Genomic DNA, 25,956 nt, shown 5'->3' on the forward strand with positions numbered 1-25,956 from the left:
AGAAAAAGAAGCAGTTCCATGACAGGGAAATTATGAAATAAATTATAAAATATGTTTTTGGTGGTGGTTTTTTTTTTTTCCCCCCTTGCTTACATGCCTGCAGTGCTGCCAGAAGTGCATGCAGAGTAGAGATGAAAATCTGAAAGCCAGTTCAGTCTAAGTGAATCAGTTATTCAGAGGATGTACCTGGTGTTTCCCTTGAAATTCTGTTGGAGTAAAAGTGCAAGAAATGGGTAAATTAGAGTTTGAAACGTCTGACACCATTTACTAAAGTAAGCTTATTTCCCAAATTGTCACAGGGAAATGTACACATTTTTTTTGCCGTTGTTTTGATTTAACTGGCAGGGGAGTCATGTTCAAAGCCAGGCTTCTCTGCCTCGCGGCCGAGACTCTTTGTGCGCATTCCCTCGAGTTCCAAGTTCACTCACTTTACTTCGAAGGTGGGCTGAGCATCGCGATCTGACGACAGAGTGGGCTGTGCCCTCGGTGGGAGGCAGCTCTTCCATTCCCGTCAATGACTGCGTTTGCTCGTGCAGTGCGCGGCGGCGGCAGCAGTGTGGTGCTCTGGGTCTCCGGCTCTGCCCGGCAGAGCGAAACCTCCAGCTCGCTGAACATCTGCAAGCCAAGCTTTTCATGTTCTCCCGTGTGTGAATGCTGCCCAACTGCACCAGGAAAATGGGCACAGGGGATTATCTCTGCATTGCCATGAGCGGAGGGGCGCCGTGGGGCTTCAGGCTGCAAGGGGGCAAGGAGCAGAAGCAGCCTTTGCAAATCGCCAAGGTAGGAGCGTGACAGAAAGACGTTGTTGGAGTTTTGTGGACACGGATGACGGGACCGCTTGGTTTAAGTCCATCCTGCTTCCAGGTGTTGGTGTGGATCTTGTTATGTTTGTTTGAATTTGCCAACGTGTTTTGCAGAGATTCTACAGGTGCTGATTCTGTCTGTTTAATAAAGAGGGATTTTTACTTTTTGGTAGCTTGCAAGTGTTGCAAAAGTTTTGTTAGGTGCTGAATGTTTCATGTTTCACTTGTGACACGATGTGTGCATTTCAGCTCCTGTTTGCTTCGCTCTCTGGCTTTGAGTGCACTCGGCACAGCGCAAAACTCAGCCTCATATTAGGAAATGCTGCTTCAGTCATCTATCTATGATAGTTTTTCTACTCTAAATACAGCTTTATTATGAGAAGATGCTCTTACTATTTTGGGAATACTGGAAAGCATTACACTGACTTATCTCTGGGTTTGGAAAGTTATCAAGTCTTAGAAGCAGCTTTAATAGATGCCGAACAGTTCCCTCTTAGATTTCATGAGCGACGCTGAAAATTACTGGACACTTTATAAATTATCTGCACGTATAGAAGAGGGCAAGACAGACAGTCGAAGTTGACAATAAATTAAAAATAGGAACTAGTAGCCCCAACTTGCAGAAATAATATTTCAAAAGTAGTTTTGTTAAACATCAGTGCTCACTCCAGTGCAACAATGAAGATTTGTCACGGTTATTAAGGCTTATGTAACTATATGGAGCTGCATTCTGCTCCCTTAGACGAGAGGGACAAATTTTGTCCAGAGCTCTGAGCTCAGCAGAATACCACTGGCTGAAACGGTACCAGGACTGATCATCATCCCGTGAACTCTGCCTAGTTAAACTGAGGGAGAGAGTTTAAATGTATCTCGTCTTCTTCCAGTATCTTGGTACTCCAGCACACTGAGTGTATTGGTTTTACTGCGATAGAGTGGTTTAGGTCAGTTTTTTAGTATTTAAGCTGTAACTTTCTCAAAGTGTCAATACATTTCCTACTTAGTTAACTTTAATTTACTGGATCAGTTAACTTTTTCACTAACGGCAGAAACAATAAATCTACCTCATTTTATAGGAGAAGGTCCTTTTAGCCCCCTTTCACTATTATTCTGGCTTATTTCCAGCCTATCATATAAACCATATCCAGTAACTGAACTATGATTTATTGAGGGTCTGAATAATTTTTCTGATTCCTGCTAAGATCTTTGTTTGTTTTTCGATGTTTTGCAAAACTTGAACCCGTTCACTTTTTTTCCTGCCGATGGGCAACTGCTGCTGTGCAAGTAGAGCCTCTGATAAATGATGGCAGTGGACTCCTGCCATCTAGTGAAAACTTGTAGCTAGAACTTTAAAAATGGTGAAGAACAGTAAAAGGCAAGTGGTCTTGATTACATAAAATCAAAAGTAAAACTCACGAGATTCTGACCAAACTTCAGTTTTCCTGATAAAAATGGTCTGTTCAAGGGTGGATTGGTTTTGTTTGTTTGTTGGTTTGTGGTTTTGTTTGGGTTTTTGTTTGTTTGTTTGGTTTTTTCACGTTCACATCCTAGGCTGGTGCACTGGGTTCTGGTTTAGGACTAAAGGTTGGGGCTTGAGACAGCTGTACCTTACTTCTGCTGTATTTTCAGTAATACACAGTATTACTGTGTATTCTTGAATACACAGTAGCTGCTAGTGGGAAAATCCCCAGGAAAATATACCCACATTTAGAAAAATAATGTGTTTTTTAGGAAAAAACTCACAGGGCCAAGTTTGTTTTCCTGTAAATGAAAGGAAAGGCTCCAGAGGGGTTGCTTACCTTTGTTAGAATGGAGGGAAGGGCACTCAGGTTCTGGTCATGAGTGGAAAAGTGGTTGTGATATAGATCCAGAGGGGAGAGGAATATGAAATGGAGGGAAATGATATAATCCATTAAAATATGTCAGGACACAAAATTCCCAAATTCCCACTGACCTATTCTTTGATAAAGGAAACATTGTTTTTAAAGCTGATGGAATAAGTCACTGCAGCTCACTGCCTGAAGCAGCTTTTATCAGTTTGTTTTATGCCTTTTAAAATAGTTGTATTACATTTATAAGGACTATGTAAACATTCCCTCCCCTCTGCCTAGCTCCTAAAGCATATATTCAAGTGGAATTCCCACTGAAATCCATGAGAGTTTTGCCTGGAGTATAAATTACTGTCTTCCATTACCATGCAAAGTGTTAATGGAGAGATAAAGACAAACCTTTTACCCAAATATATCTTGATACTTTTTCACAAGTACTTTTGCAGATAAAACAGGCAATTTTCATCAGCAAATAATTTTACAACCCCTACATTAGATTCAAGATTTTCAGTAATTTGTTGGTGTGAGATTGCAAAAAATGGATTTTTCTAAAGTATGAGAAAGTATCATCCTGATTGTCCATTTTAAACCCTTATTCAAAACATACATTTGACTCATTTTCTGTAGAGGCATAAGAAGTATTTAACAATACTCCTCCTCTAAACCCTGGCTCTGTACACAACATGCTTTGTGAAGTCCAACAATGTAGCAAATACTTCATAAAACTTATTTGCAGTTAAAAAGAATTTCATATTCTATATACTGTCCCAATATAACATAAGGGCTTTAAAAGAAAGTATTTTAAATGCTATGTCCAAAGACACACTGCTAAGAAGGTTATCTAATAAATGGATGTTACTTAAAAAAACCCAAATAGTTTAATCAGGAGTCCAAAGCCAAGGCAAACAGTGGTTGTGTGTATCCTTTCCCTCATGTCTGTGCTGTGCTGTAGAATGGCTTTCCCAAAGCAGGAGATGGGAAATCTCAGTGCAGCACTGACCCTAGAAGGATAAGTATTCAAGATATATAAAAGCTAAGCAATGCATGATGTCCTTTCCATTCTACCATGAGATATATGAAACAATATTTTTTTTTTAAATTAATATCATTGTAGGTTTTTTTCTTGAAAATTTCTTTGAGGTTTTTAATTTTAAGTACACATAAAAGAATGGCTGATTTTCTGAATTAGCATTTGAAAGAATATGACTTTTTCTATTAATACTTAACAATAGTTAACAGTAAAATTATATCCTTTAAGAAGCATCTATTTTGCAACAGGTCATTTAATGGAGTTGTCCTAGAGATGATTTAGATTTATATTCATCTGCAATGCGACTATTAAATTATCTTTGCGAGAGAGGTACATTATTCTCAGCCTATTGGTTACCTGCACCAATCAGTAATTTGATTAACTCATTGTATCTGTCAAAATCTTGGTAATTGAAGTTTGGGAACTTTAACAAATGGTTCTAATATGTAAGGGAGGCAAGTTGCATGACTCAGATCTATAAGCACTTCAAAGAAAATCCAGATTAGTATCCTGAAAATAAAAATGAACAGATGCTCAGAAGGAGACTTCTGCTACTGCTTCCCAAATTGTAGCTTTACCTTTGGCTTAGTAATGACACGTGACAACTGGCTGCCTGGTCATTTTAGATTTGTGCCCTCGTCCATCAACATGCTTGGCTTTCAAGTCTCAGTTTCATCATTTTGGATTCATAGGAACCTGAAACAGAAAGTGAAAGTCAAAGACTTGGGAACAACCTGAACCAACAGTGTGAAAAGTGATGTCTGAATATGGTTACTTAATACTGGATGTAAACAGAGGTGGGCTGTGTTGTGGTAATTTGCATTTTTCTCTGTGTTTATCCAAAATACTTGACACATACAGAAAAACCCCAAGAGGTTTTTATCAAGATGACGTCTACACTGTGTCTAGCAGAAAAAAAAAGGGGTGAGACATGTTAGCACAGTTATGCTTTGGATCCTGAGGTAAAGCAAAACGCATCGCTGTCACATATATATGTGTAACCTATATATTAGCAAACACTTGGTCTGACCACAACAGACATCACAGCTGCTGGGTTGAAGGAAACCTTTTAAAGTTGTTGTCATGCTCTTACACTGTCACCCCTGGCAAATGCTCACACTTGCAGGGAGGTAAATGAGGTTAGTGGAAGCAGGATCTTCCCCTCTCTCCCCCCCTGTTTGGAGCTCCAGCGGGGTGAAGGCTCAGCACTGGGCTAACACGACCCTGCTGATACTGCCTCGTTTGTATCACTTGACATTTCAAGCAGGACTTGAACACAACTTTATGCAATAGCAATCAGCAGAACAAGCCATGTTTAAAACATGCTAGTTGAACTTTGGCAGCAAAGGAGGGGAGTTTAGAGTCAACCTACATGATTTTAAACACAATTTGCCTTACTTGGCCTGTATTTAAAACTGTTTGTTTAAATTTGCTGGCTAATACATTCCCAAACATAGTTTGTTTTTGCAGCCCAGACAGACTCTTATTCTCAAATTCACCCTTCAGACCATCTGACATAGCCTGTATTTGCTGATATTTGGAAAATCCTGTAAGGCATATTTACATATTCTTTCACACTAGGAGTTATGTGGAAGATTGTGGGTTTATCAAGCTTTTCTGGAGAGGATTTTGACTGTGTTACAAGCCTTGACCCAATTTAATAACCAATACATTTTTGCACGTGTTGAGATGACATAGTTCAGCTTTTTTTTAAGTAAATTACGAAACTTCCATTAACAGATTGGAAGAAGCTGGGCTTTATGGAGCTTAAGTTAATTTATTTTGCAAAACAGAGGAACAAAGTAGGGTTCCCCAAATCTAGCCAAAATAGACCACTGCGAAATAATTCTGTTCTGAAAAGTCTGCCAGTGCTAGTTGGAAAAATAGTGAAGAAAAAAAATCTGTACACCTTAACCACCAAAGATTTACATGCTCTTCCAAGGGTTAGGGCTCTGTGTTCCCTACTTTCAAGCCTTTGCATTCCAGACATTGTGCCAGTGGAAATGTTTAACACTGGCATCCCATCTAGTTGTTTAAAAGCTGCAGGCTGAATTAACACGAGTGTATACCCTGTTTTGGATATACTGGACTACATACCGAGCTGGTTTTGGCTTGCTTCCCACTGTATTTAGGCAAACACAAGCATGTTTTGGATACATGGTATTATTCATTTGTGCTTATTTCCAACTGATGCTTTTCCAACTCCCAGGCTAGGCGAGTTTTCAATGGAATAGAATGAACACCATAATTCACACTGATTTAAACTAAACAAACTGAAAAAACCAAAGAGTGTATTCCTACTAAATTAGATTAGCTGCTTTGTATAGAGCTTTGCTTCATTTCGTAGTTTCTTTGCTGGAAACATTTAAAATACACTGCAAGACATTATTACTTGTTACTGTTCTGCATTTTCTGCCATTGCATTCTTATTGTGAATGTGAATGTAATAGTAAGACTTCTGGCCAAGTTCACATTAAAATATCACAACAGGAAATGTAATTTACAGAGTCCTCTAGGATTGTGTCAGATTGTTTAAGAGGACAGAGCTAACGATTTATGCATATTATGGAAGGCTTTTCTTTCAAGTGCAGAACTCGGTGTTCTTCCTATTTGCAGCAGAAATATTTAGAGCAGAAATTACTTTAAGGGACCATATTTCATAAGTTACATGCTTAGCACTCTACAAAGGGAGAAGGATTAGCAGAGATAGCTTCAGATTTAAGAGGAATAATTCTGTGCATGGAATTAGCTATGACAGAAATGATAACATTTAGATTGCAACCAGTACTCATGAGCACTGTTCATTGGCTGGAACAAAACTGGCAGTAAAAAAAAAATCCCTGGATATCAGCTTGAAGGTTTTAAATTTCAAACCTTACGTACACAAGTTACACAGTGGATTTTTTTTTTTTTTCTTTTCTTTTCTTTTCTGTAATTTATCCCATCTGCACCATTTCATTAGAATCTGTAGGCCATAGTCAGTGGGAATTTTAGGATCAGACTAGCACACATTTAGACTGGAACACTTCAGTGTGCACCAAAATCAAAGAGCTGTGTTTTGGTTACCTGCCAATACAACCTGGTGTTGAGCATGAAGGCCAAAAATCTTCAAAACACCTCAGCACCTTGCTCTGAGTGGGGAGCTAAAAACAGTGAAAAGTGGCTGCCTTATTCGTGCCTTATGTGAAAGGTAAATTCTAACAAAAACCTGGCTTAAACTCTCCAGACAAAACAGGCTTAGACCCTGAGCTCTCTACAATGTGCTGCAGTCCTGGGATTTCACAGCATGGATTGTCCCTCTCTTATTTAGCAGGGAAACTGTCTGCAAGTTGTCATTCTACTTTATAGAGATGTACTTTGAATCCTTTAAGTATCTTTTTTTGTTTTACATCCCCTTCCTACATCTGGGACTGGGCATTGAATGCATGGGTAACCTTTTGCTTCAAAAGAGTTATGTCATCCTGGACTGAGTAGCTGTGGAATCATTATTTTATGAACTTGCCTTTTTGTAAGTATATTTTAGAAATATGGTCCCGTTTAGGAAACTGGATGCTTTGGGTTTTGAAGGTATGTTTTATATTACAATTCATTAGCAGATGAACTGGTGATGGGTCAAAACTTCACGCACTGTGTTGTTCTATACTGCTGGTTTAATTTGATACCGTCTCCATAGCATAAACATGCCACGTATGGCATAAATTGCTGCAATATCAAATTTCGAGAAGGTTTCTAAAATAAAAATAGTGTAAGACACCACATCCACATGGCCATTGTGGCTCTTTGGAGTAACAGAAAGAAAAGAAAACAGAATGACAGGGGAACATAATTTAATAAGACTAAATTTGCCCTTCCGAGTACTCTCTGCCTAATACAGGAATATCAGGAGCTGCTTGTTGTCCAAAGGCAAGGGCAGCAAAGCTGAAGCTCTGTTTTAAAAACCTATCAGTTGAAATTGCACTGCAGGAAGCCTTAAGAGAGGAGTTACTTTTTTTCCCATGAACTCATTGGGAGCTTTGCCATTGACTTCAAAGGGCAAAGGACTGGGCCTCAGTATGTATAATATAGTGCAGTTATTTAATTAGAAGCAGATATCATGAATAAAAATCCTCATTAGGAAGAGTGTAGCAGATTTTGTTATGGATCTGTTTAGCACAGATCTATGTGTCTAGCAGAAGTCACTCCCTACAAAGGAACTAAAAACCACCTTAGACTTTGCGGTATTGTGATTACATGGTTATATAATGTAACTGTTATTCAATTTATTTGGTAATTGCTTGGTATATTTCCCAACCTGTCTTAGAAGTCTGTGTGAGGACAAATATACACACTTGAGCTGAAGGCATTTCTATCTGCTTATTTGTAAGTGAAAGAAATGATGGCTAATAGCACAGAGTAGACTGGCATTGCTAGAAACTAGAAACCATTTATTAAAGGACTGATAAAGTATCAGTGTAAGCTAAAAAAGAAAAAAAAAAAAAAAAAAAAAAAGTGGACATATCCCTTAGTAGCAAATGTTTACTGCTTGAAGGCACTCCATGTAACTGCCCTGTCTTTCTTTAGCTCTGCCAACAGACTGACCTGTGTCGGCTGAATGGTATTTCCTAAACAATTTTGATTTCAGGCTTTGCTAACTCACCTCAGCTCCTGACAGCTCAGGCAACAGTCCTAGGAGCAGTTTATCTGTCAGATTTGAAGTGCAGAAAGCCCCAGGTTAAGAGAGGAAAGGCAGAGGAGTGCCAGGTAGCTGGGGGTGACTACATTTTCCAGCAGGCACAGGTGTGGCTGGACAAGCCTGTAAGTCCTTGACACACCCACCTTGTAGATGTGCCTCCAACCGTTTAACTGGCATCCCTTTGGAAAGGCTCCGAGGCTCCTGCTTGTCATCTGTAAGAAAAACATCTCTGTGGAGAACCGTGCAACAGCAGTTGCAATTGCTGTCTATACCTGTGCAATAGAAGATGTTTCCAAGATGTGCTATCAAGGGGAATCACGTCATGAGTTCTAACAGCTTTATTCATCCACCACCACTGAAACAGTCATCTCTCTATTCACCTCTCTAAATCCTTGTCTTCTCTGCCAGGACTTCTTCCTCTTCTTTCTCTTATCATTCTCCCTGTAGTATTTCTGTTTAAATACACAAGCACAGCTACTTACTTAAACATCAGTTTCAGTGAATTCACTGAAAATTATGGACAAAAATGCCTCAGACTTCAAACTTTGTTATTTGGTTAGAATAGTGCCCATCACTTGCACTGAACTTCCTTTGGACTGAAAGAAATACAGGAAACTTTCTACTTTCATGAACTCTCTCAGCACAGAAATCTCTGAACTACTAGAGCTTAACAGATGTGGCTGGAAGAGTGATCAGCATTTTGTTCCACAAATTACATTTTCCTATTTTGCAGAGATCACTTCAAAGGCCAGCTGCCATAAGCCACTGATTTAATTACAGAGGATGCATATGGAAGTAATCTGAAAGGGATAAATGGCTTTCTATATTATCATATATTCATAATGAGATTTCTGCATGCTGAAATAATACTTGCAGGATGGACAGTGTAAGACTCGCTTGCAAAATCCTTCAAATTAGGAAAAAGCTATCATTAAGCATGGATGTTTTAAGTAAATTCCAACATGTGATACTATTTAATACCTAAGATCCTCATGAAGGAGCAGCTGTTAGACATCCTTCAAAGAAACAGAAAAAGAGACCAAAGTTTCAGAATTGTTGGCTTAAAAAACAAACAAACAAACAAACAAACAACAACAACAAAAAAAAAAAACCCAAAAACCAGAAGAAAAGGATACCTAGTGTTTTACCCAAATTGTCAGTCATGCTGATCAATATAAAATAAGGCACTCACGAAAGTGGAGTTTCATTATAGAATACATAGTAAGATTACATAATTAGCTTTTGAAACATACTTTTAGTATTGAAGTTGTTATCTCATGATATTCATGCTGTTAGTCAAAGTCAGTCTTTGGATGCATTGTGCATTTAGAGGGGTATCTGAGGGAAGGTATCTGACATTTGAAAACCACAACTAGGATGCTGTTTCCTTTGGAGCCCCCTCAGTCCCTTTGGTAAGTGAATTTGCAGTGTGCCTTTATGTCCACTTTAAATAATCACCTTTTCATGATACTGACATTATTGATTATCACTAGATGGTGCTCTTCACAATCCCCAAAATCATAGGTAGGTGAATGTAAAGACAGTTCTACACTGGAGAAGTTTTGGTTGGAAGTTTTGACGTTTTCTTACTGAAGCTGAAAGTATTGTTCAGCTCAGTTCCTCTCAGACCACATAATTTTAAAGTGCAGAATTAATGCTCTCAGGAAAATTTTTATATAAACCAAGTCTAGAATTACAGAATATCAAATTAATCAAAATCGTAACATCAAATTAGGAAATCCAAATCTTCCTTTCACTTCTACTTATTATTCCCTGCACACAAATAAAATGTAATCCCCTTAAGGAAGGCTCCATAAATTTGTGCCAGGGTTTGACTTGTGGTTTCACAACACTACAGTTAGGACAAATTTTCATCTTAGGGAAAACCTGACTGAAAAATATTTCAGTAGTATTTCAGAAGAAAGAAGCAGTTTTAATCCTTTAAAGAGAAAACAGAAGTATTTCTGCACCTGACACCATATTATGAACTTTAAACAGTAATATTACACATAACTATTGATTACATGAAGTGAAATAATAATTAAAAAGAGTATAAAAAAATATTATCTCAAACCTCAGTTTCTCGCAGCCCAATATGATGACAGCCTGAGCAGACAGGGCTGAGAGCCCTGGAGGTGTAATAACTCTCCCTGGTCTTGTATCCAATTTAAATCAGATTTTGAGCTATATTAAAATGGTGGTTTTAATAAATTCCTCATTATCCTTTCTCTGCCATCACTTTTAGTCATGACTTCAGTCTGTAACACTAGATCTTCATTTTACTAATTTGATGAAGAATAGACTAACATGAAGCACACCAGATCCAAGTTTTCATCATCATTGAACAGCCGTGGTTTCAGAAATCTACCTGAGTTTTGCAGCTTAAGCCCATTTTTACTCAAATAGTTTAAAATTAGCCAGTCAGTAGTACAGATGTGATGTAACTAAGTTTTTCATGGCTGAATTTTCATTTCAAGGACCCTGATGCAGCTCCTAAACATGCTACTGTTTTAAGTTTCCAGATCTCCAGGATAATGTTACCAAAGCATTTCTGATTTCACGGCACAATTTGTGACTACAGAAGGCGTTTGACTTTCAAACCTCTTGTCATTCTGTTTCTTTTCTTCTTCTGTTTTCTTCCTCTATATTTACAGGAACAGTGAAAAACAATCCAATGAATCCTAATGTAGTGAGAGGCCCATGAATGTTGTTGTTTTTTTTTTTTTTCCTGCACTGGCAAGAACAGTACAAAGGCTACAGTAATTAAGCCTGAGGAGGTAGTTATGGTAGTGGCCCGTCAGTTTTGTAGAGTTACACTGTGAACAAACAGAGCACTGAAATTCACGGCCTGAGAACAATGGTGCCTAGCCCCGTACCAGCCTTCTGGGTCACTCACTGGTTGTTTGCTTCCAAGCCTGATTTGCATAAGAGGCCTGGAAAGGTTGCAGAGGCTGGGAATTAGCACAAATTGATATGTGGTGTTAATTGACTCAGACAAAAACTAAAGATGCACTGACCTGTTCAAATCAGACTTGTATTCAGGCCTCTGGATTCCTGCATCGTCCAGTGGTGAGGAATTAAACCCTGGCACAGTTCATCAGCTGCTGGGTAAAAATAGGCAGAAATGGGATCGGGTTTTAGCATAATCAGCTGAAAGTGAAGAGGGTGGGAAGGAACCCTTCCTCTTATGGAAAATGCTTTCTTTTTGGGTGTTTTAGGTGTTGCTGTAGGCAATGGCATGGCAATCGAGCTCACCTAAAAAGCGACCCAAACCAAATCTGTCCCCAAAAACCTTTTACTGCTCTGGACCCAAATACTTTCTTAAAAGCTGAGATATACTGTTTGTTGAAATGTTTGTTTTCCATCAAAAGCAAGGAACATGATTTATTTCAGTGACTGGATCAAATGTGCTGGATGCAGCCCCAGTGATTCACAGCTGCAGGAGTTATCTATTGCCTCAGCCCTATGCAGTGCCTTTCTTGTCTGATAAACAACAAAAAGCCTCTTCCATCAGATCATTATGAGAAGAAATGATATGTTATGAAATTCTCTCTGCTTTTAGAGGTCTATAGTGCTACAGAAAGCAGTATTCACCCATGGGGATTCACACAGTCACTTGTTATACCTGTACATCTCTTAAAGCAAAAATTACAATTAGGCCCATGTGAGTTTAGTTTAATTTAAAAGTTTTCATGAACTTTTGTGGATTTCTTCAGTTTTACATTTGCAAGGTGCTCTGGGGCCAGATACTTTCATGTGCTTGGGTTTCCTTTTGGCCATTTAACTTGGCTCACACAGGCCTTGAGTACCTCTTGTTTCTCCATTATTTTAACACAGTCACACCCTAAACCAGTATCTCAAATACAGATCCTGACACACAGCACTTGGATGACTTTGACTCATTTCTTCCATGCCAAAATAATGTACATTCCTCTCTGACACAGTGACATTAAAATGCTTTTGCTGTGCTTTTTCAATTAATTGTATAATTTAATAAGAAAAAAAAAAAAAAGGTATGTTTCAGGGCAAAATAATAAAGAGAAGAGGAAACTGAATGCTGATTCTAACACTGAATTTAATTTATGGAGGTGCTGGCCTGTGACATCTTTTTAAAAACGATGCAATCCTTACAAAGTGTGCTTCCCAGAAATACTTGAGGAGATACTAGCTGTTCATGTAATAGCAGCTTTCCCTCAAAATTATATTAGTAAGAGCTGTCAGGAAAGTCTTCTGAGGCAATCTGAGCCAGTTTATCATCTTTTAGGTGAAAAAGAGCACCGTACATGTTCACATTCTGATTCAGATTCTTAAAAGGTCACTCCTGATTTTCAGTCAGTTTTTAAATGACTCCTTACATCACCAACATGCTGAAAACTGTGTCTGACAATAAGAGTTTTTTAAAAAAGCTAAAATCAGTGCCACGATACGCAACCTATCAATTTTTAATGTACATAGTAGTTTGAATTGTTGGGAAGCACTTGCTCAGGGAACAAATACAAAATTATGGAACCAATTCACGTAAATGTCTTTTCAGTTTATACCTGTGCCTTCACAAGTTCCTCCTGGCCTCTACTCCTTTTGTTTGGTGCTTGGCATTTGGAAAAAGCCCCAGATCAGAGCCCACTTTGACATTACCAGGGACTTCCTTACACTCTTTGGAAAAACCACCCATGAATACCATGCTGCCATATTGCCAGATGTTCCTTCAGACGGCTTTTTCTTTCACAAATGAGCTCTGAAAGCAGCACAGTGAACATGAAAGGAGAAGGCAGTGACATCCATTTCCTCTTCTGCTTTTGTCTCCTGTTTTAAAGTTAGTATTTGACCTTTGTTGGGAGTTGATGCACTTTCCATAGGGAAATGTCACATGGAAGGTTTTTGGATTTGTAGGTGCCAGAGTCTTCATTTCAGAAGTACTTAAAAAAGGTGCCTCGTAATTTGGTACAAGATGAAGTTAGTTGTTGCTTTCCTATGCAGTCTTCAGTCTAAATATCAAGTCATGAGGATCTGGCATAGTTTAGGATTTAAACATACTAAGGTTACTTGGAGGTTCCACAACAATGCAGTCAAGTCAGATGCATCATTTAATGGTTGAAAAATATGCAGGACGTCTTGGAGCAAAGTTGGAGCAACAGTAGCCACACAAAAGGAAGAAGAACGCTGCTATCCTAGAGTAATACAACTAGGGGTATCTGAAATCTTTCTGTGAACATGTTGGGGATGAAATCTGATGGCAAGCCGGCATTTTATGGCCACATGTTAATCTTCTTGAGCAGGATGAGTTATTAGATTAAATCCTCAAAATGACCAGCTCTTTCATGTACACTTATATTTTTCAGATGTTTGATACAGTCAAGATTATCCTGTTCATTTACATGTGCTTGTTTCTTTTGCTGTTATCTTTAGAAAATTCTTTAAAATTATTATTATTCTAACACGTGAGTAAGATTTGAAAATATTGTTTAATTTAGTCTCATAGCATTTTCCCATTATCTTTCTTAATCCTTACTTCTTTTACTTAAACTTTTGGAATACACCAGGATTTAATTTAAGCAAATAGGGATTTTGTCCTAGGTTTCACCCATTTGAGGGATTCAGCAATATTAGTGCTATTTATCTGTCATATTTAGCAGTATGGTTTTATAAAAAATTACATCCATGCTAAAAAGAAAAGCTAAGCCTCATCAGCAATAATCCCACTTCAAACAGTGATGTTTTCCAAGGCTCTTCCCCCTTGACAGAACCGGTGTTGCAGAACGTCAGCGCTGTGCGTTCAGCACGTGGCCATTCCCTGCTGGGTCCGTACCTCAGTGATCCTGGCAAGAAATGTGCACCTGGAGGTTCTGACCCTCCACAGGAATCTCACTTCCAAAAAATATTTTAAACTAAACTTCCAGCTGGTGCCTATGATCTAATGGCATCAGTTCCCCTGCATCCCTTTCCTCTGTGAAAGTTTTCTTAGGAAAACGTTACTTCAGCTCCCAGAAGGAACACGTGGAGCTGCTCTTGCTGTAGGATCAATGCATTTCATCAATGTGCAGCCTTCTGTCTATGGAGCTGCATCCTTGACTTAGCAAATCTCTTAAAGCTGGCACAGATCTTGGAGAAAGATCATGAATGTACTTTGGGATCTATCTGGGATGAGTGATGCAATATTATGTTTGTGTAAATGCATAAAAATAATAATTCAGGGGAAGAAAATTAAATAAAGCATAAAAAATGTATGCCAAAGTTCTGCTTGAAACAATACTCCAGCTTCCTATATTAAGAATTGACAAAAATGGCAGCATTAAAAACAACCCCAACTGGCTCCTTCCCAAGCTCCATGCCTTTTGGATTTCCTTAAAAATTCAGTCTTTACAGTTTCTGAATAATGCAACCATTGTAATTCAAGGACACTCCCCTGCTGGTTTTGATTAATTTATTTTAACAGCACAGAAAAAGTCTGCTGTAGCTCCTCTGGTAATATAAATCCCTGTTACAAAGGATTCTGTTGTCTCCACCTCTCTAATAAACTATAGTGTCAGGAGTTCAGAGCTAAATGGATGACAATACAATTCTAACAATTCATCTCTGCTTATGTGTCTGAATTAATATCAGAGTTTTTTCCCCTTCAACCTCTATGTAATTTATAACTCTATTCTTACCTTCCTATATAAGTAACAGATCCAGTGAAATATTTTCATTTGCATGCAATCACACATTTCATGCCTTAAAATTAGTATTTTGAAGAGATTGTCAGATATCTTTAGAGATCCCTGTAAAATAACTGTGGCTATCTGCCACAGTAACAATTACTGTGAGTCTCATGACAAATGCAACTTTCCTTTCAGTACCAGCTACCAGTATCTGGTTCTTACCTGTGTTCCAGCTTTCATTAAAATTAGAATACATTTCTGGATGTCCTGGATTGCAAAGTGATCCCAACCCCAAGGGAGAAAAAAACCCAAATAATCCCAAGTTTTTAATGTTTTCCTCTTTTTTCACGTGACACTAGAGAAACTGCTATTTCCTGGTTGCAGGGCTAATGAAATAAGCTTGGCAGGCCCACAGTCTGAGAACAAAATTCCCAGTGAGGATACTTAAATACCTGTTACAGTTTCCGTGGACAGAAATTGAGTGGCACAACAAAGCTGCCACTAAAATAATAGTGGCTTTCAGAGGTTGCAGCGATTGTCACAACAAATTATGGCATGCAGATATTTTCCCGAATCCTAAGTGCATGTGAATTCTCTAGAATTCAAGCAGCCTGATTCCTTTTGGGAGTCATACAGCACTTTAAAAGAAATTGCTGTTAGCTTACTTATACGATTACATACTTTTCAACTGTTTTCATTTCACATAAATATTTAATACTCCTTTGTTTAAAGTAATTGATTTAAAAATATTAAATAAAAGGAAATCAAACTATTTTGAAGCTGTTTCTTACAGATTTCTGGTAAACTTGCTGCTCGTTTGACATGCTGCATATGTCATTTCAACAATGCCTGTATGTGTGAGTGTATATACAGATGCTTTGGGCTAACATTAAACAACATTCTATAGCTAGGACTGTTTTTGTAGTCCAAATAAAGTAGGTAGTGTTTTTATAACTATCAATTCTTGGGTTATGGAGAATGTCTTCAAATAGAAATAGAAAGAAGTTTATCTTTACAAACAGGTCTCATTCCCTTAAAAGGAAGTTGTTTCTTTTTTCTTCTGCTTCTTTGGAGAACTGACTACAAACTGGGAATGGTTATTGTATGACTCATTTGGGAAGAATAGCTACAGTGTAAAAAGTTCAGAAGGGATTTTAATAAAACCAAACCAAATTATCTTCTGGTTTGGGCATGAAAAGGATAGTTTGAAAGAGCAAAATATGAAGTTTTTCAGAATGCTATAAGTCAGCCTCATACTGTAGTGTTTTGAAGGGAAGGGGCAAAAGGTTGGGAAAGACTAAAACATTTTCCCCTAGTTTTAGTTCTATAAATAAGACAGAAATCCCCTTTCTTAAGGAAATTTTAATTTACTTTATTCTGGTCTGGTCTAGTCTAGCAGTGAGCTCCTGCATGCACCAGGCAAATCCCTGACTGCCAAAACTAGACACCGAGCTTGGGGACGATCCCCTACTCAGCTACGCACATGTAATGGGACTTTCCTACTGCAGCCCACGTACTTCAGGTATTGGGAAATTCCCCCAATTTATAACTTTATTCCAATAAAACAACATTAATGCTGTCCACGGTAGAGACTGGAAATGCTGCAAGTAAATATTATTGTATTACTCCCTGCATTGCCTTCCCTGCAATGCCGGAAAGGATGCAACAGTAAAGTTAGGGCAGAAAACCTTCTGTTAATGTTTATGATCAGCATCCTTTCCTTGCAGCCCTCATCTTAGTTTTTTGCAGTTTTATAAATGAAATCATGTGCTCAGCATGCCACTTACAGTTCTGCTGCTCTTTGTGCTGCAGCATTTGAGTATCGTGTCTTTCAGGGGAAGAGACTGGGGTTATATCTCATAAAGCAAAGTTTAACAGGTTTGTGATTTGTTCATCTCAGGAACGTGCATTGAAAAAGTGTAAGCTAGCCTCTGCAGTAGCTAGGTGAGGGATGCTTGGCAAGTGTTCCATGTTTTGCATGGAAAAATGCAATTTTTTTTCAAGTTCAGCACTAGTTGTTTGCATACTGCTAATCTAGCAAGAAAATGTTATAAAAATTATTATTTTCTCTCTCTTACTGTATATACAATGTCAAGAAATTTGCTGCATTTGTCCCTTGCAGTCAAGGCACATTCCCTTAAATTTCAGACTATTATGTGGTTTTCTGTTTGAAAGCTCATGTCCAATGTTGTCCATTTATATAAAGTTTCCCAATGTGCTAGGAGGAATTTTTTTATTATTATTTTCTCACGCTTGAAGCATTATGAAACTTTTCCCTGAGTGTTTCTCCTAAGATTGGTCCAACTGAAGCTGAGGCTAATAGAAAGTGACCAAGTGATTTCAATGGGAGTTTCAGATTTGGAAAGCAAAATCATGACTGTTTCAGCAAGACTGCTGATGTATCTGAACTCCCATTCCTAGGAATTTTACAGGAAAATGCTGAACGTTTCAAATTGCCATGAGGCTAACTGCATTTGGATCTTCTGAATATATCTAGAATGTCCTGTAGTCTTCAAGCTAAGTTTTAAAAGAAAAATGCTTCAAAAGCCTCTTCACCCCACTTCCAGCTTGCTCATGTTGGACCATTTGGGAATGTCCTGGCCAAACAAGGTTCCTGGACATGTCACAAGCACTCAGTTCTTTCTGCAAACCCAGAAAAAATGACTCTATGCTTTACAGTCCAGCCCAGGTTTTACAGTCGAGCTCAGATACGCACTGCTGATGCTTTATGAGGTACCTTTGATGATGGGAGATCTACAGGCACAGCCATAATTTACCACTGCAGTAGATTGTGGATAGCCAAATTACAGAATTTGGATATTTTAATAGATTTTAAAAATATATATATTTTGTAGATCTCAGATTTTAGAAAAGGCGTGGGTGAAATTGTTGTTGCAGCTGCTACAACGAAGTGCTGTTCATTGTGGGGACCTAAAAGGTTGCTATTTGGGAAGGGTCTTTCTGCTGGGAATTGGGAGGCCAGCTGGGACAGGAGGGTCCTCAACAACAGTGTGGATAGTGCTCTGCCTGATAATGAGGGGAGTGATATTTCAACAGACTGTAAAAGAGAGTCTGTGACTCTGTTAAAGGCCTACTCTGGATCTGGTTGCCAGGGAACTGCGGGAGGGCGAAGGCTGGCAGCAGACAGGGAAATAATTCAGCTGAATTCAATTAGAGTGCATCAGTAGAACTAAGTGAACTATTAAAATAAACAGTTTCCCTAAATCAGAAAGGGTTATGACCACAGAAATTGGAGTCTTTACAGACTTCTTTACACCATATTGAGCTATTAATGCTTTCTAGCATGAGCCGCTGCATTGCAGAGTTGCAAATGTGCTGAGGACATGAATGTGCTCAGGCTTGCACATGTGGCAGGGACCCACCTTTGCCCCTCCGACATCGGTCACTTTTCAGGATCCACAGCAGGCAGAGGTACAGCAGGGCACTGCTTTCCCCAGAGACCGAGAAGCCGCTGCCTTGGTTTGCGGATCAAAGGGAACCAGAAGTAACGGCATGAGAGAACAGGACTGTGAGCAAACTCTTCCTTCCCCCTTCTGCTGAGGATTCCTGCTGAGCACCTGCAGAGAGGGCAATGGTTCCTCTGGTAGAATGGCTCCAGATTTTCCAAATATCCTGATCAAACCACTGGCCAGGATATAACCCTAATCGAGTAGAAACAGCCCAATACTTTACTAATGCCTTCGGATATCCTGGATCAATTTTCCTCTAAGTGCTACCTAATTGACTCAATGAGAGAGATTTTCTTGATTTAAAAGGAAGCAGCCTGGGTATTTCCTGGACTGTAGATTTAATTTGTTTGGCACTGGTATAGGTATTCATCAGCAAGCAAACACCTAGTTTTAATTTATAACAGCCACTGCACTTCATACTAAAGCCAGAGATTTAGGAAGAAACTGGGCATGAGAAAGTGCTGCTTGCAATTGAGGCAAGTGTGCCATGCAGGAGTGCACTTCCCTACTGCTTAGGCTTCCTTGATGGTAGCTTTTGCAGATACTTATGTCTAAGTGAAAAATCAAAGTGAAAAAAAGTAGTAATACACAGTGATAGCTATGAGAAGAGCATATACTGCAAGAGATCGCTAGGTCATATATGCAGGGGAATAATACAATGTCCAGCAGAGACAGCAGAAATACGTACAAGTGTTTAATAAAGAAGTACCTTGGCTTTTGGGTGGTATTCTCAGATTATGATTTCCTGCCTAAAAGGAAAAAAAAAAAAAAAAAAGATAATGAAGATAAACACAAGTTAACAATGAGAAATAAAGGAAACAGTCTTATCAAAATAATAGGGCAGGAAGCAGCATGCATTTTGTATATGAAAAAAAAAGACTCCAAAGAAAGTGTAGTGATAGTCCATAAAAACGTTACCTCAAACTGCTGTGGAATTTGCAGTTGATCTCGCATTTCCTTCAAAGGTTGAAAATTACAAGTTTCTGCAAAGCAGCCTTTCCAAAGTTTGCAAAGGCCAATGGTTTAGTTTTTATTTTTCCTACTGCAAAGCAAATGACTGACAGAGGTCAAGCATACAATTTGAAAGTCTTTTCCCTGAGTCCCTTTCCTCAGTGTTCCACTCTTGTTTTCTGAGATCTCCTATGCATTAATTGGCAGCCTCAGCTTGTAGCAACACAAATTTACACTGGGCACAACCAGAATTCCAACTTGGTGTGTTTTGAATGCCTAAATTTAAATCATTCCTTATGGAAGAAAACTTTTCAGATACTTTTGCGGGAGGAAAGTCTCCATGCTCACAATATAAAATATCTTTTGCCTGCTTTTTTTGTGCTCAGAAGCAGAAACCTAAATTGTTTGAAAGATTTTTTTTTTTTTTTTCTCCAAGTAATACCTTTTTTGGTTATGGACCAGTGGTGCTGACAAATACCCAGCTCTTGCCAGGAGCTAAACTACTAAATGTCAATCTAGTCCATTTTTGACAGTACACATGCAAGATACGGCCGCAGCTGTAAAACAACATTTTTAGCATGCTCCTTAGAATACCTAAAATCAAAAGTGCAAGAGAAAACACAGCCAGATTCAAACCTTGTTGTATAGCTGCAATAATTACTTCTGAAAGAAAACAGCCTGATGCACAGAACAAGGCTGACCACAGGTTCTATTAACCAAAGCTAGAGTACAAACCAAAAAGTCAGAAATATTATTCATTCCTTGCTTGACCCACGTTGAACCCCTGCAATGTGGGTGAGAAATATGCAATATTTTGTGCTTACATATTGAAGGCATTTGGATGCCAGGACTTACTTTTTAGCTTGGGCCCGATACTGCCCCAGCAAACTCATTTGAGAAACATAAAGTTAAGTTTTCATATTGATGTGATCAGCAGAACTGATTAATGGGAATGCAACATGCTGGAGGGCTCCATTGGAAGAGCTGGTTCCAGTAATTATTGCAGCAGTTACAAAGAGCTGATGAGGGGCAGGGATGAGCTATGAATCTACACAGAATAGTCCCACATGACAGGCCAGGGCCTAAACTTATAAGTCAGGTACAACTTTTTCTGCAAATAGTTAGGACTTGGGTTTCCAACTACTGCTCTTACCTGCAAACCTGCCTTTATCACATCTGAGTTGTTACGTGGATAAGCTCTGAACACATTTTGCAGTCAGAGTCTCATCCAGTGTCTCACTGTTGCTTGCGCAGAGACATGAGCACACCACTTCCACCCTTGAATTATCCACTTCTAAATTACCTTGGTCTAAAAAGCTGTCTTCAAACACCTTGCATTGCTTAGTCTAACCTAACTCCTAAGCTGGCCTCTATTTTCTTCTGCTCTCTCCTTGGTTTTCTGGTCCTTTTCCTTTGTATCCTTCCAGATAGATCAACTACATCAATTGTAACATCAGCTGGGGTGTTAGAGTTGTCTTTTTGGCCATTTCTGTCAGGGGAAACAGCTCCACTATGCTTCCCTCTGTTTAATGGCATATACACATATTTCCTGACATTTCTCATTCCTTCACCTGTCAGGTGTTTTAAGGAAGGGAACTCAACAGGCACATTTGAAAGAAACCATTCCAGGTAAAGGTACTGGGAAGTCCTGGGACACGATGAATACAACGGTTCAGTCTGGGATTGTGAGGGTTATCAAACAGGGAAGAACAGTGACTTAAATGTATCAACTGCTTCACTACAAACACTGTGTGCACAAGAAGATGTAATGATGATGACAGTAGATTAAAATGGGTTCACAAGCCTTCAAACACGCTCAATATGACATTCTTTTTCACTTACGCAGCTGAGCAAATCTACTTCAGCCAGCGGGGTGGGGGGGTGTGTCTAAGAAAACTGCTTGGACTGTACAACAAGAAGAGGTCTGTAAAGCTGAGAGAGCTTTGAAGATATGCCAAATTAATTTGGGGGGTTCTGTCTTTCAATAAGGTTAACGCCCTTCTAGAAAAATCCTAGTATTACATCTAGTCCTCATACCTCAAAAATAAACCCCAAATGAGAACAGCATCAGGGACAGTTCATGAAAGAACTTTTATGGCCCTATAGATAAGGTGTCACAAAACAGAACAGTATACAAATGAAATACTGAATAGTTTACATGTTATGCATTCAAACAACCATGAGCCAAACACATCTTTGAAAATGTTGATATGAAATACAGAAGTTGCCAATTCTCAGCAAAAATCACCTATAGATGCTGGCAAATAGCAACATCCTATTACAGGATGCTATTACTATTACGCTTCAGTATTTTCCTAGGCTTGGCAGGCAGAAGGAAAAACAGAAATATACTCATATTCTGGCAATCTACTGCATGCTGAATTTTAGAGCCTTAGCCCATGTAGCCATTTTGTCCTATTTAGGAATTTTTTTTGTCTAGATTTCTTGGTTTGGGTTTGATAATGCAAGCTGATCCAAAATGACAATAAGCTTCATTCCAAGTGCAGTAGGAGAGCGCAGACACAGATGTTGCTTCACTGCTTGTCCATAAGGAGGATTGCAAAGGATCTGTGAGGCTCCTAAAGGAAGAAGTCTGCTGCTAGCACCTCTCAGGCAGAATTTGCAAGTATTGCTGATTTCCTACATTTGTACACAAAATAGTAAGGTATGTAAATTTCAAGACAGCATATCAACTTCTCATACAATATGAATGTTCTAAGCGTGAAGCTTGGAAAGATTGGATTGTATTCAAAGTTTGGGTGAAAAAAAAAGTAACAGTTCCCCTTGTGCAGCTAAATTTGGAAAACAAGAGTCCCAGGTGTGCTCCGCAGCGGTTTATGGGCTTTTTTTAAGAACACTGTGCTACTCAGTACAAGTCAGGCCCATGCTATCCCATTCCTTCACAGCAGGCATTAATAGCTCCCTTGTTTAATAAGTGGAAGCACTGGGAAGGTGGTTGCTATTTTCCTTCTATTTTCTCTGTCCCCCGCATTACATAAATCTAAATTTTCCATTTAAGATTACTTGAGATTCAAATTCAAATGAACCTAAATGTGCAACTAGCTTTTGGCCACGTCTAGACAATTGCTTTGCCTCCTCCTTTCATGATAGACCATCATTAAATCTTTCCTGCCAAGAGAGGTAACTGGAAATTTCAGGCTTCTAGTTGTCTGTTCAAACTTGCTTTTGAATCTCTGAAGGATGCAAGGGGTAAATCACATTGGAATTCCTTTATGAAGCCCTACTGGTAGCTGTGCTGTTAGAACTCCTGTGGTCACTGTGGGGGAGATGGCTCCAGTCCCCATGCAGACATCCAACAATCCTCTTTTCTAAGTAACTGGACACAGTAGATATTGGTGCAGCATCACACAGAGGGCTGTCATATGTTATTGCAGTCTTATCTTTGAGCTGTTTCTCCTCGGATGAGTTCATTTTCTTGATCCTAACATGAATTTGATACAATTTTTGGTCAAAAAACAAGGCTAGTTCTGTGGCAGAAAAGCCCAGGATGTGTCAGAACCTATTTTCATCTGCTTATTTAAGTCTTCCAGAACAACATTTAAGCCCTTCTCCCCATCCAGAACTATGCCTACCTTGAATGCTTTGTTTATTTGTACTCAGGATAGCTAGGCAACAAGGGAACAAGTGCCCATGACCTAGTAAAACTGCACTGTGTTAAGCCGTCTGTGTCCAACTCTTTTTTAATGTCAGGAGATTAAATCAAATGCAAAACCTCGACCAAAACCATGGAGCTGTGGATTTCTAATGTTATTATCATCTCTTTTTTTCAAAAAAATTCATACTGCTACTACCCAGCATCACTGACAGAAACAACTGTAGCTTTAACTTCTGATCCAAATCCTGCAGACTTTTGGTGCACTGAACTCACATTTGCTTTTTTATCATCAGCTGAAGATGCAGTTTTGATGAATATTTATCTCCTCCCTATTAGAGTGCATAGAAAGCAATGCATCATGACCTCTGAGATACCCAAAATGAGCTCTTGCCAGAGGAGGTGTATGGCACCTGATGAGCTGTGGCTCTGCAAAGGGCTCTAAGATATGGCAGAGGAAATCTGCCATATGGTGGAGCCAGATTTATGAGCCCGAGCTCAGGGCTGTGGCTGTAGCTACCAGAGGCAAGGAGGTTGCAGGGTGTTCTGGATATAATAGGGAACAAATCTGACCAACTTTTTCAAGTGTGGCTTGGCCTCAGAACTGCTCGGAATCCTTACTGTATAATATATTAGATGTGCCTGAAGAAGTTAAATTTCTCGTTTTCTTGGACAATGAAACAATATTCCTTCTTTTCTGTACTATAAATTGCTGTAAAATACAAATTGAGATATCCTGTTGATATGTGTGTTTTCTTTCTGGTTTTGTTTGGTTTGGTTGTTATGCCTGGTTTCTAACAAAGCATAACTTTCAGCGCACATTCATGTCAGCAATGGTCTTATTTGAAACAGCAGTTTTTCTCAAGGTGCCTCACAGGGTGATGACCCTTAATTCCAGGCATCTCAGCTTTGATTAAAACCACATGAAACAAGTTCATCTTTGTAACCCAGCACTAGTGGATTGCCTGCTTTCCTCAAACACACAAAACCCCTATATTAAGACTACCCTAACTCATCTTTACGTTGGTCACATTTTCTTAAACCTTGTCTGTCTCTCACAGCTCGAGCTCTGAACAATTACTACAAGCATTCCTCCTGAATGAGGAGCAGAGCCATTTTCATTTTGAATCCATGAACAAACCCATCTTGTCCTATACGACAAGATTTCCTGTTCTCTCCTTCTACAGAAGTAAACAGCGTATTGTCTTCCCTAGGGTTATAAGAAGATGAAATCACGTACTTCAAGTCAGTGGCTATTCCTGTCCCTACTCCCAAAAGTAGCTGGCTAGAATGGAGAGGAGAAGGAAAAGAAAGGAACATAGAATGCAAGAGCAAAACCACAAAGCTCTTTGGGGAATTGAAAATTTTTAAAAAGGGAAAGAAAGGAGGCAACACACAGCTCCCACCACCAGTAACTGCAAAATCCTTAAAGAGGAGCTGTGAGGAATTGCTATGGTTTTATTACCCATTTTAAGACAAGAAACAACAAATATGATACAGGGCTTTTCAACACAAGTCAAACTATGACCATATTCACATTATCACAGTGACACAGGGCACCTAAATTTGACAAACACCACCCTTTCTGAATTCTCTTTCCCTCTGAGCAATCACTACCTTCACTACTGCTCTTTTCTTTTTGTTTAGAGGTCAAAAATCTTGTTGGTTTGGTCCCTGTCTTTCTCTCTCAGGCTTTCACAGAGGTTTTATGAGGTATGATCTTTCATGATCATAATTTTGTGATTCCCATTCAAATACCTACACTCTTTTCTTTCCTTCTAAAGCAGCTGCTCTGATCATTCATGCCTTGTTATCAATTCAAGTTTTTAAAACTGCCCTGGAGATGCCTCAATCCAATCAGACACTTGTGGAAATTGATTATTAATGACAGCTTTACTGCTCCTATCCACATAAACATCTTTTTATCTATCTTTTTCTTCCTGGGGGAAAAAAAGGTCCCACCTAGCACTTCAACAGATAAATAAATGAAACATTTCTAAAGTGTCAGCAGATCCCCAACTCCATCATCACTATTGAACACTTTCAAGAGGAATCCAGAGTGAGTATAAAAGATATGAAATACGGTATGAGTGATCCTCTAATGTGATAGCATCTAATTTCTAAAATCTAGTTGTTGTTGTTTCTGGCTTCTGGTGAGCAAACTAATGCTGACTGCTTTTCTTTTGAGAGCATCATACAGTGTTATGTGCTTTGCTGACTTTCAAAGCGTATCCATTGCAATAACAAGCCATTTCTAAACCAGTGTAGACTAATTACAGTACACAGAGTAAAATCTCGTGCTCGGAAGCACGGCCACAGAAATTATCTTAAGCACCTGCTTGCAAAAGTTGTAAAACTTCTCCTTAAACGCAGACAGAAGATTTAATTGATAAAATACCAAAACAGTGACTTTCTGATTTACCTTCCGTCTATAGGTGTATTGATGTTTTCTCAAGGTTGTGAAGTACTAATTATCCCCAAGGCTAAAAGCAAATTCCTCATATATAATAAATCCTAAGCATAAAGCAGGCACTAAGGTTACAATACTTTGTGAAAAATCAGTTGATCCTCTAATAGTTCAAATTCTGGCTGCAGAAATAATTCTGTTCATCGAATTATGAGACAGGAACCCTTTATGAGCCCCAGAAAGCAATTCAGCCTTACTAATTTTCCATCGGAGCTTATAATCTTGCCTAAACATTAAATTCCAGATTAAAAAAATTTAAAAGAACTCTAAAAACAGAAAAGTAATTGAATACTGTTTTTTTAAATTGTGGTTTCACTTTCTGTAGGAAGCAAATGTTCCTGTGGGGATCACCTGAAAGAATGCCAAATATCCATAATAGACTTCAGCACTGCATTTCACAGAGTAGTGCAAACCTTTTCGCAAATAAGCTAGCTTGCGTGAGCTTAGCTCAGTTTCAAATAAGCATGAAATTGCTTTATTGTTTCT

General features: G+C 38.8%; 1 protein-coding gene across 1 annotated transcript in view; it reads left to right on the top strand.

Moving 5' to 3' along the window:
• Nucleotides 1-520: 520 nt before the first annotated feature.
• SYNPO2 (synaptopodin 2) overlaps nt 521-25,956 on the top strand; it is a 63,759-nt gene continuing 38,323 nt past the window's right edge. The window contains exon 1 of the mRNA XM_040065476.2: nt 521-780. Within this exon, the coding sequence (XP_039921410.1) occupies nt 652-780 (129 nt within the window). The 5' untranslated portion in view covers nt 521-651. The remainder of the gene's footprint in view (nt 781-25,956) is intronic.

Source organism: Hirundo rustica, chromosome 5, assembly GCF_015227805.2.
Source record: "Hirundo rustica isolate bHirRus1 chromosome 5, bHirRus1.pri.v3, whole genome shotgun sequence".
NCBI lineage: Eukaryota > Metazoa > Chordata > Aves > Passeriformes > Hirundinidae > Hirundo > Hirundo rustica.